At 41.3% G+C, this 10,608-nt stretch overlaps 1 protein-coding gene across 2 annotated transcripts; it reads left to right on the top strand.

Moving 5' to 3' along the window:
* Positions 1-1,555: 1,555 nt before the first annotated feature.
* nasp (nuclear autoantigenic sperm protein (histone-binding)) lies at positions 1,556-9,682 on the top strand. 2 transcript variants are annotated; one of them, XM_053636115.1, is made up of 14 exons: positions 1,556-1,721; positions 3,989-4,027; positions 4,115-4,228; positions 5,531-5,611; positions 5,700-5,809; positions 7,261-7,325; positions 7,419-7,498; positions 7,577-7,650; positions 7,989-8,177; positions 8,317-8,489; positions 8,565-8,633; positions 8,717-8,794; positions 9,092-9,220; positions 9,484-9,682. In XM_053636115.1, the coding sequence occupies exons 1-14, from the start codon at positions 1,678-1,680 to the stop codon at positions 9,520-9,522; spliced, it is 1,284 nt and encodes a 427-aa protein (XP_053492090.1). In that variant the 5' UTR covers positions 1,556-1,677; the 3' UTR covers positions 9,523-9,682. The 2 variants fall into 2 exon arrangements, with proteins under 2 accessions (XP_053492090.1, XP_053492091.1); XM_053636116.1 differs by lacking the exon at positions 9,092-9,220.
* Positions 9,683-10,608: the final 926 nt, after the last annotated feature.

Raw genomic sequence — 10,608 nt, 5'->3', positions numbered from 1 at the left:
CTGAGTTGGATCCTGAGCTCAGGTTACTGTCTGTGTAGAGTTTCACATATTCTTCACCTGTACACGTAGGGGTTTTGGTGTTTTTTCACCTTCCAAAAACATGCAGATAGGTGGGCTGGCTACACTAAATAGCTCCTAGGTGTGAGTGTGTGTGTGTGTGTTCACGCATGATGCCTCTCACTGAGTGGATCTGGATCTGCCATGACCCTGAGCAGGATAACGGGGTTACTGAAGATGAATGAAAGAAGTATAGACAGATTTAACCGCAATATATTACAAACACAAACATTTTTCCTAAATCCTGGTAAAAGAGAAATACTTGACCATTTAGGCAATCAAGGAATGCAATTTTTTTTTTTAAAGTTTTGGTTGTTGTTTATGTGTAAATATTTGTTTGCATTTGTTATAATGCAATAATGTATAAAGCAGGTGGGACTGTCAGTTGTCCTCGGCATGAAAAGATGGATCTCAACATCATATAGTCACTGTTGGAAAGGGGTCAAATATGCAGAAGATGCTGGAAAAACAAAAGAATGTGCAGGACCTGGAGGATTTTTCTGAAGAACAGTGGGCAGTTTAACTGCTCAGGACAAACAAGAGACTCATGAAGAACTATCACAAAACATAAAAACAGTTGTTGATCATCCAGGTAAAGACACACAGTATTAAAAATCAAGCGTATGTAAACTTTTGAATTGGTTCATTTGTAAATTCAGTTATTATTGTGTCTTGTGGACTATATGTAAACATCTGTTATGTGAGAAAGCTTATTCAGAGCAGAACTAAATAAAAAATATTTTTCTACCGCTTATCCTTCAGGGTCACGGGGAACCTGGAGCCTATCCCAAGGAGCATGGGGCACAAGGCGGGGTACACCCTGGACAGGGTGCGAATCCATCGCAGGGCACAATCACACACACCCATTCATACACAACGGACACTTTGGACATGCCAGTCAGCCTACCACGCATGTCTTTGGACTGGGGGAGGAAACCCCCACAGCACAGGGAGAACATGCAAACTCCGCACACACAGGGCCACGACAGGAGGCGGACGTGATAACCACTAAGCCACCGTAAACCCTCATTTATATCCATCCATTTTCTATACCGCTTGTCCTACAGGGTCGCAGGGAACCTGGAGCCTATCCCAGGGAGCATCGGGCACAAGGCGGGGTACACCCTGAACGGGGTTCCAATCCATCGCAGGGCACATACACACACCCATTCATACACTATGGACAGTCTGGACATGCCAATCAGCCTACTACGCATGTCTTTGGACTGGGGGAGGAAACCGGAATACCCAGAGGAATCCCCCATAGCACATGCAAACTTCCACCATGTGCCCTCTTATTTATATATTTATTTTAATTATAAACATTTTGTAGATTCAGCATGACATATGTAAACTTCTGACCTCAACTCTACATCAGGTGTAGGAAATAGTGCTCATGTGTCGGCAGTCGAAACTGAGCAGTCGAGTTTCCAAGCAGCGTGCCCTTTAAAATCATTTCCCGCGCTTTGACGGGGCGGTCAAAGTTCAGCGGAAGTGAAGTCAGCATCCGTATTTAAAGGCGCCAACAGTGCTCGGTTCAGAATCAGTCGTGTGTGGGTCTGTTGTTTTCTCCTGGGCTGCTTTGTGTAGGTTAAGTTGTTGGTAAGGCGGACGCTGAAGATGCCGGAGGAAAACACTGTCGCCGCTTCTTCGACCAGTGAGGCGTAAGTTTTGCGCAGATGTTCGCGCTGTGTGTTAGTGTTAGCTGTAGCGCGCTCAGGCTAGTTTTGTTGTTGTGCTCCGTCGAAGCCTTGGTTCAGCACTTGCGCACTAATCAGTACGCATCAACACGACGCCTAACGCTCCCTCCGCACTACTGAGTGCGCGAGTACGCGGCGTTTGGCGGGAGAGCCGCGGCTAAGTTGCTTTGCTAGTTTCGGTTAAGTCGGTTTACTTTCTCTTCTGTCGCACTAGCAGCTCTAAACTGTCCATGCTGTATTTTTTTTTCTTTCTTCTATAATCTCACAAACCTGTTAGAATTTGTAAATCTAAACAAGCTTAATTTTTCTCCCAGGCTGAATGCGCGTGCTCATGCTAGCTGCACTTATGCGTCGACTGTAGCTAAGCTAGCGGCTACCATGGTTACCTTACACCAAAAGCGCTCAAACTTTTTACACACCTCTTTATTTATGTCTACATGGGGGTGTCTTTTGTTTTTGAGGTTAGGATTAAACACCGACAACATGTAGTGATAAAAGAAATCATAGTTAATTATTGATTTTAATCATAATGCTGTGATTTGTCACTCTAGGGAGAGGGAAACGCCGGGATTCAAGGTTTGCCTGCAATGTAAAATAAATCCCCTGAGAATAACACTTTAGGCAGATATGTCTCGTTTATTAATTTGTTTGGGATTATTTCTGGGCTTCACGCTTGTAAACTCTTAATCACATATTTATCACTGTGTAAAATTGATGTATTAAGCTTTAAGAAGTCATAAACTGTATATGAGCTGTTTATCCAGACAGCTGTTCTCTCTGCTAGTGGAAGGAAATGGTTGCTCCTCTATTGCCCTGTTTTGGGAGAGGGGTAGTTGCCCCTCTCTTGGACCTTGATTTAAAAAAAAAAAAAACATAATACAGGGTTTGTTTAAGGTGCTTGAATTTTACTTTTTGAAATTAAGTACTGAAAGCTTAAATAGCCCTCTTTTTTATCTAGTGGTGCTTGAATTATAGTCAATAAATACAAAATTGCTCTAACTTTTAAAGTGTTTTATTTTTGGTAAAACATGAATACAGTCCTTTCACTCAAAATGTCATTCCTGCTGTAGCACTACCTTTTTCTTCCTCCTCCTGCTATTCACTCTTGTTTTAACAGAGATGGCTCTGGTCAATTTTTCAGACCCCTTTAGGGATGGTCCTGCTTTCCCACCTAGAGACACTCCACATTCAGTGTAGAGATCTTCTGTTGTGTCTAACTTTGTGTCTGAGTGACATGGAAATTTATATTCAAAAGCCCAACCGTTGTTTAACGTGTGGTGTTTGGTCAGGTGGTGATGTGGTTATATCAGGTTTTATCCGTGCAGAAGTGACTGCTGGTTAACATGTAGTCTTTTAATGTGCTGTTTCAGTCACTTTCATACTCGTTTCATTGTCTGACAACAAACATGTCGGTGGCAAGTTTCTCTTTCACTTTTGTCTTTCCAGACATGCTGAATGACTATAAAATATGGATATTGTGATGAATGGTCACATTTGTTTCTAAGAAATAAATCTTACAAACTTGGAAGCAGCTGATCCAATGTTTAAATTGCAAACAGTATCCTGTTAGTATTTGTGGCTTTTTCCTTTTCGACTATGTTCATAGTTGTTGATCAGTGACTATGTTTACATGCACAACAATAATCCAATATTAACCTGATTAAGAAACTACCATGTAAACGGCGATATAAGATTACCTTAATACGACTAAAGTCGTACTTGACGTAAACAAATCGAGTCAAGACAATAAGACAGCTACTACATAGTAGGTAAGTATGCCGTTTCAGACGCAGCCTTGCTCTCGTTTGCCATCAAACGGTTGAGCATTGCTGTGTACATGTCCTGTCTCAAAATGTGGTGAAACCTTCCACACGACCTTAATAGTCTGCTTAAGATGTGTACATGTCTAACACGCCTAAAATAGGAATACTCCACACGTCTTAACTAAATTTGTTTACTCTGAGTCTGACTTTAGTTGGATTAAGGTAATCTTAAATCTGTTTACATGGTAGTTTCTTAATCAGAGTATTGTCTTACATGGACAATAATCCAATTAAATGTACTGAGTGAGCTTAGTTTTTCATGTAGTTCATATAATGTGCTGTGCATCAAAGAAATATCCAGTATTGTGATGTGATGCACCCAAGTAATTAAACTGGACACTCCTCTGCCTTGTTTTGAGTAGATCAGAGAAATTAGTGTGCAAACTAACTTCCCTTCTCTCTTCCCAGTGTGGAAGAGAAGCCTTGCTCATCCAGTGCTGCAGAGAGGTGAGATTTCAGGTGTCTGCTACCTAATATTAAAATCAGTGAAAATATAGTTATGCCTGTAACATGAACATCTTGAATGGTTTGCAGCTCTGGTGATGTGGCTGAAGAGGCGAAGAAGCTGATTGGCACTGGAAACAGGCACCTGGTCATGGGAGATGTTGTGTCTGCAGTCACAGTGTTTCAGGAGGCTTGTGCTATGCTGTGAGTACAACTGACTAGAGCTGCAACAACCAATCAATTAAAGGAAGTAATTATGAAAATTCTCAGCGACTCATTATCGATTAGCTAGTCTAAAGAGTACAGACCAAAGTTGTGTCCAAAATGACTCGCTATACACTTGCACTATGTACTCTACTGTCTATTGTATGAACTTTAGGACAGTATCATCTCAGATCGATTTTAGGCAGGGGGGTTATTAACCGGAAGTATAAGCCGTTTCCCAGTGGATGGCACACATCAAATGCACGTAATGCAACACCACTAGCTTTAGCTGAATACTGTCAACCACGATGAATTTCTTCAGTTTACTGTTTCAGCATTACCTTTTATGCCCAACATGAGCTGTCGCCATCAGACGGTGGTGTAATCAAGTCCTCCAAGGCAGGGTTTTATATTGAATGTTGTGAACTTTCTAAAGCAGTGATGCACAATTGTTTATATCCCAAATGATCCACGGTGTGCGAGTGTTTGGGGAAACTGGTGTGAATTGCTTAAAAGGTTTAATTTAATTAGTTTACGGTCATGCTGTATCTGCACACTTGCAGTGTCAACTTTATTAGAACTGGAGCGATCGATTTATAACTAGGCCATGTTAGTCATCACTTGCAATTTTGATGTGTTGATCAACAGTTTAATGCAAGTAAAATCTGTAATATAATTAAAACTGTACAATCAAAGTTAGCATGAGTAAAACAATATGCCTAAAGGGAGTGAGTAACATGGTGAAAGGGTTTTTATTTTTTTATAAATTTAGGACTGGCTTAATTTGGTGCCTTTTTTTGTTTTTAATTGTATTATTTGGTTGAGAAACTAATCATTGGTTGCAGCCCCACAATTGACCTTGTGTACTTGTCATGTTTGCAGGCCTGTTTGGTAAAGCATGTAGCATGGGTGTATATCAACCTAATGTCTGGTTTATTTGTGGTGTACATGTGATTTATTCTGGACTAGAATTTGGACTTCTTTCCCTATATTGATAAACCCTTTCACATTTAAAAATGCATGACTTTTGACACTGCAACCATTTCACTTGCCCATTCTGTTTTGTAGTTATGTAACCTTCCAACCACTGGAACTGGGGTAGTGCCTGTTATTTACACTCTTATGGTATCTTGTGTGACTAAGGGGACAATTTACGCATCTTTGAACTTGAATTTGAGCACTTCGTACTGTTGCATCAGTAGTGTGTTTAATGAAAAGTTGTGCTTGACTGCTTTAAGTTGGATGAAGCACTATAGGAACACAATTTTATTACAATCGGTTTTAATCAAACCATTCCCACAGAGCTGAAAAATATGGGGACACAGCTGACGAATGTGGAGAGGCGTTCTTCCTGTGTGGGAAGTCCTTGCTAGAACTTGCCAGGTAATGCACCAAACAGTTTATTGCTTTTGGCTCTTGAACCCATCTTTTAAGCCAAATCATTTATCACTTGGTGGGTGTACTCTTGCAGGATGGAGAACTCTGTCTTGGGTAATGCTTTGGAGGGAGTCCCGGAGGAATCCTCAGAGGAGGGTGAGAAGCAGAATGACTCGAAGATTGAGAGTGCAGATAACTTGGATGGTGGGTATTTTGGTGGAAACACCAGATCTTTAAACACTGCTTCATTAGTGGTTATAAAAGTAATGTTTTGGGGGTTTTGTTCTAATTTGAAGTAAAAATGTATAGTGCCATTTGTTTGTCACTGGTGTTAACATTTCTTCCATGCATGCTAAAACTGATGTAGACCCCAGCTTGAGAGTTAATAAAATAGTGAGTGGCTCCAATTTGTTTATTTCTGAATGAAAATGAGCTGCTGTCAACCATTAGTGTTTACAATTAATCAGGAAATTGATTTGTCCGAGTGCTGTTTGATTTTAAACCTGCATGGTTTCATTACTGGCATGGAGTATAGACTAATATTGTATGGAGTAGAAATTGCCTCTTTTTTTTTTTTTTTTTTTTTGACTGGTCACTGCCACTTTGTAGAGAAATGTGAAATTGCATTTTTGAAAGGCAGACCAGGGAACCTTGTTAAACTGAATGCATAAAATGGTTGTGGTAAAAAGGAGAGAAGTTTATTCAAGTTATTAATTAGAAGTTATTAATGTTAATGACTTATTTGGAGAGGGGTGGTATAAGGGATTGGCAGCAGGGTGGTGGTGTTGTGCATTTCCTCATGGTTGTGGAACATGCTAAAAGGACAAACTGTCATATCAAATATTTGGACCACTTGCAGATATGGGTTTTGTTAGGAAGATCTTGCACAATGCGGGGTTCAAAACCAAACCACTGTCATTGGTCACAATGTCTTGCTTGACGTAATTTCTGTTTTAAGCTGGCAAGGTACTTAATGTTTCCACCACAATACAGAGAGAACCAGAGATGAGCTCCGGGAACAGGTTTATGAAGCTATGTCTGTGGAGAAAGGGGATTCTCAGGAAGGGGAACCAAAAGTGGACAAAGAGGAACAAGAAGTCAAGGAAGCTACCAAGGAAAATGCTACTGAAATTGGAGAGAAGACTGATTTTCTTGCAGGAAATGGAGAGAAGACTGAGATGACTGCTGAAATTGAAGAGAAGACTGAGGTTCTTGCAGGAAATGGAGAGAAGACTGAGGTGCCTGCCAAAAATGGAAAGACGTCCACAGGAAGTGTCAAAGGTGAAGAGCAGACTGCTGAAAATGTTGAGGAGTTGGACAAAGATGGCTCCTCAAAACAGGAAGATGTGGTTACAAAAGTGGCAAAGGAGGATGCTGAGCAAGATGTTAAGTGCACAGAAGAACCGAGTGGGAATGAACAGGCAGAGCCTACGGAGGAAGATGCTGGAGGTAGATTTGTTAAATGGAGCACATGGCAGGGGTATGGGTGAAGAAATGGGTTTATAGTGGCTTTTTTTTTTTTTTTTTTTTTTTTTTTCCACTTGGTGAACCTTTCTTGGCTCTCAGCTCATGATGGAAATGTAATGGTGGCTTTCACAGATGATGTCTTGCCATGTTTGTTGGTTTCAACTGACTTGCAGTGTCTACCTGTTTAGATGCTGAGAATGATAATGAAGATGATGACGATGATGAGGAAGCGGATGCCAATGCAGAGGACAAGGTTTGTGTTTAATCCAGGGATGTTCTGAGGGAGTGTTGATAAATGCAAGAATCCATATTACTTTTTCCCCACACTTTTTGTCTGTTTTTGCAGGAGGGTGAGGAGGAGGAGGATGTTGGCAATCTCCAGTTAGCATGGGAGATGTTGGAAGTGGCTAAAGTGATTTACAAAAGGTATGAAGGCTTGCAGAGAGAACCCCCCACACTTGTGTAATTGCCCTTGCTCTGGAAAAAACAATGTCTTGCTTACAGGAAGGAAAGCAAAGAGGACCAGCTAATGGCAGCACAAATCTTCTTGAAACTTGGTGAAGTTGGTGCAGAATCAGGTATGTTTGGCCAAGAACTTTTAAAAGAAATTACTTTAAAAAGTAAATTGGTTGTGAAATTTAGCTTGGTGTTGGATCTTAGCTCATGGAAATTTGTACACTTGTGGCCAAAGCCTGCTCACTGGATCTATTTGGTGTTGGTGACAAACCTACAAATGAGCAAACTGAAAAGGCATGATCTAAAATCAAATTGAGTTGATTATTTTAAGCAGTGGATAATTCTCAATATTCCTAGGGAGGAACTCTCCACCTGGATGATTCCAAATAGTCAGGTAGCCAAAGACTGTAGATTAGTACAGATCTCTTCCATGACTGAGCCTAGTTTGGTCTTTTTGTAGGTAACTACATCCAGGCTCTAGAGGACTTCCAGGAGTGCTTATCCATACAGCTGAAGCATCTTCCTCCTCACAGTCGTCTCCTAGCAGAGACTCACTACCAGCTGGGCATGACTTTTAGCTACACAGGCCAATACAGCAAGGCCATCCACCAGTTCAACAATTCCATCAAAGTCATCGAGAGCCGCCTGGGTATGTTGTGGTTCGTGTGAGACTTCCATAGTGTTGGTTATCCCTCATCGAGTGTTGTAACAGTGGTGGTGAATCAATCTCATTTCAAGACTTTTCAATGAAGATAAACATTTGAGTCTTTTGATGTTCCTCTTACCAGCCATGCTTCAGGAAGTAATTGACAAAACAGAAGGTGCTGAAGGAGCAGCAGAGGAAAAGCGTGAACTAGCAGAGCTAAAGCAGCTGCTGCCAGAAATTGCTGAGAAGGTGGAAGATGCAAAGGAAAGCCAGCAGACAGCTCCTTCAGCATCAGAAGCAATTCACCAGACCCTGGTGAGTTGAAGGAAACTGTACTGAAAATGGAATGGTAGTCTAGTATGAATAAGTGCTGAGCTTTTCATCTTTCAGGGAGGGGCCTCTACATCATCAGGATTTGCAGCTGAAAACAGTGGTTCATCTTCATCTACAGCCACCCTGGTACATTGGAAAAAAAAATTTAATTTGCACAATATTTGGGATTTTGACTTCAACCTTTATCACTCGCTCTGATCTGATTTCAGATAGCAGTTAAGCCTGCTGCTGACAGTGCGTCCTCTTCAAAATCTGCATCGGATATCTCTCATCTAGTCCGTAAAAAGGTGAGGGTCCGTCCAGTGCCCACTCTCATTACCTGCCTCTCCAAGAGACCCTAACTGTTTTTGCCCTCATGTTTAAAAAGAAGTTAAGCCCCCTTACTGTCATGAAGAGAGGCATGCATGTGTCTGTGATTAGAGAAGTTAAGCAATGTGTCATGGTTATCAGGTGGCTCGTGAATAGTGTGATTGCTGTGAGTGCAGCTGTGGATTTGTGCGGTTGGGCGGTAGATTAGATGAGGAGCTGAAGGGGTAAGAGGAAGCAATAAAGTCTGTTCTATCCTGCTTTGTATTCCTGCACAGAGGAAACCAGAAGACGAGAGCCCAAAAAAGGACAGTGATGCTAAAAAGGTCAAACAGGAGACCACAGTTAATGGCAGCGCCGACTCTGCCAGCAACAGCAATGGAGTCCAGGAGAAAATGGAACAGGAGGCGAGTTGATAGGCTTAATGTTTCTGCTTGTAGGGTTAGTGGAGGTGCTTCAGGACAGGGCCTAATATGTGGATCCATCACGCATGCCTATCCCCAATACGGATCATCTGCAGGATCCAATTTTGTTTGTTTTTTTTGCTTATGGGTTGTGGTTTGCTGTATAATGTCTTCTAGGCTGTGAAACTAAAGTGCTGCCAGTCCTTTTGCTTTTAGTACACTTCAGTTATTTATTTGTGTTGACTTTCATAACATGTTTGTTTTAGGCTGTGAATTCATCTACCTCAGCTGAAGCCACGGCATGATGGAGCTTTCTACCGAGCTGCCCACTGATCTTCCAACCAGCACAGCATGCCTGCCTCAAGTCTCTTCATGAACAGCATTTTGTTTTGTAAATAGGACATCTACCTTTCTGTGTCTGTCCAAGATTTTGTATTGTAAAGTTTCAATAAATATTTGCATACATCAACTGTCTTTCAGAAACCTGAGCACAACCTGCCCTTTTTACTTGGAGGGTGGGTTTAAGTTTGGGATTACATTTATGGCATTTGGTACACCCTTATCCAGCACTACTTGCATTTCTCATTTATACAACTGGGCAATTGAGGGTTAAGGGCCTTATGCAAGGGCCCAACAGTGGTAGCTTGGCAGTGCTGGGGCTTGAACTCCTGACCTTCTGATCAGTAACCCAGAACCTTTAACCACTGCCCCTGGATTAGAGTATGTTGGAAGCTGATGTCTGAGAGCCTGTAAAGGTGATCAAGTGGAAGCTCCCTATGGTAGCTGTACAGGCAAACTGTAAAAATGCTTAAGAGGAAGCTCTGGGCATCCTTCAGGTTAGGGCCGTGTATAGTGATTAATTTATACTTCAGCATAAAAGGTAGTATCTGGGTTGAAAGTAGGTTTGTCAACTCTTCCCAGCTGTGTGCCTCTTCATGAACACTCAAATATATTAAATCCTTATGCAAAGGTATAGTCACTTGCACTTGATGTGCTTACAGATCTACTGTGTGACATGTCCAAATGCTCTGAAGAAACCTGTCAAGCAGGCTAAAGTTAATGGGAAGATGACAATCAAGAGACCTGAAAATGGACCCAACACAATATTTAGAAGTAACACCAGGATGCAACCAGAGTGGGCAAAAATAAAAGATTACTGGGAATTTATAGAAATCTGAAACAAGTACTTTTCAGGCACAGGAGATGGTTTTTGTATTGCATTAAATTGTTTCCAATGTTATCTATTGGTCTTTTAACTTGTGATAGTACAGGTCAAATTTAACTAATTGAAGGTGTTGTTGGTTTTGCATTAAGCTCCAGTGTATATAAAATAGCACCTTCTTCCAGTAATGGTAATCTAATCTTTGACACTTGACCATGAAACAAGTCTA

This window comes from Ictalurus furcatus, chromosome 11 (assembly GCF_023375685.1).
Source record: "Ictalurus furcatus strain D&B chromosome 11, Billie_1.0, whole genome shotgun sequence".
Lineage (NCBI taxonomy): Eukaryota > Metazoa > Chordata > Actinopteri > Siluriformes > Ictaluridae > Ictalurus > Ictalurus furcatus.
Note: the sequence above shows the minus strand (reverse complement) of the source record. Positions and strands in the feature narration are given on the sequence as shown.

Bases quoted from the DNA above. Each gene is read 5' to 3' on its own strand.
- nasp (XM_053636115.1), top strand. From the start codon at position 1,678: ATGCCGGAGGAAAACACTGTCGCCGCTTCTTCGACCAGTGAGGC. The intron at 5,612-5,699 runs GTAATGCACCAA...GTACTCTTGCAG, and splicing joins TCCTTGCTAGAACTTGCCAG to GATGGAGAACTCTGTCTTGG. The intron at 7,326-7,418 runs GTTTGTGTTTAA...CTGTTTTTGCAG, and splicing joins ATGCCAATGCAGAGGACAAG to GAGGGTGAGGAGGAGGAGGA.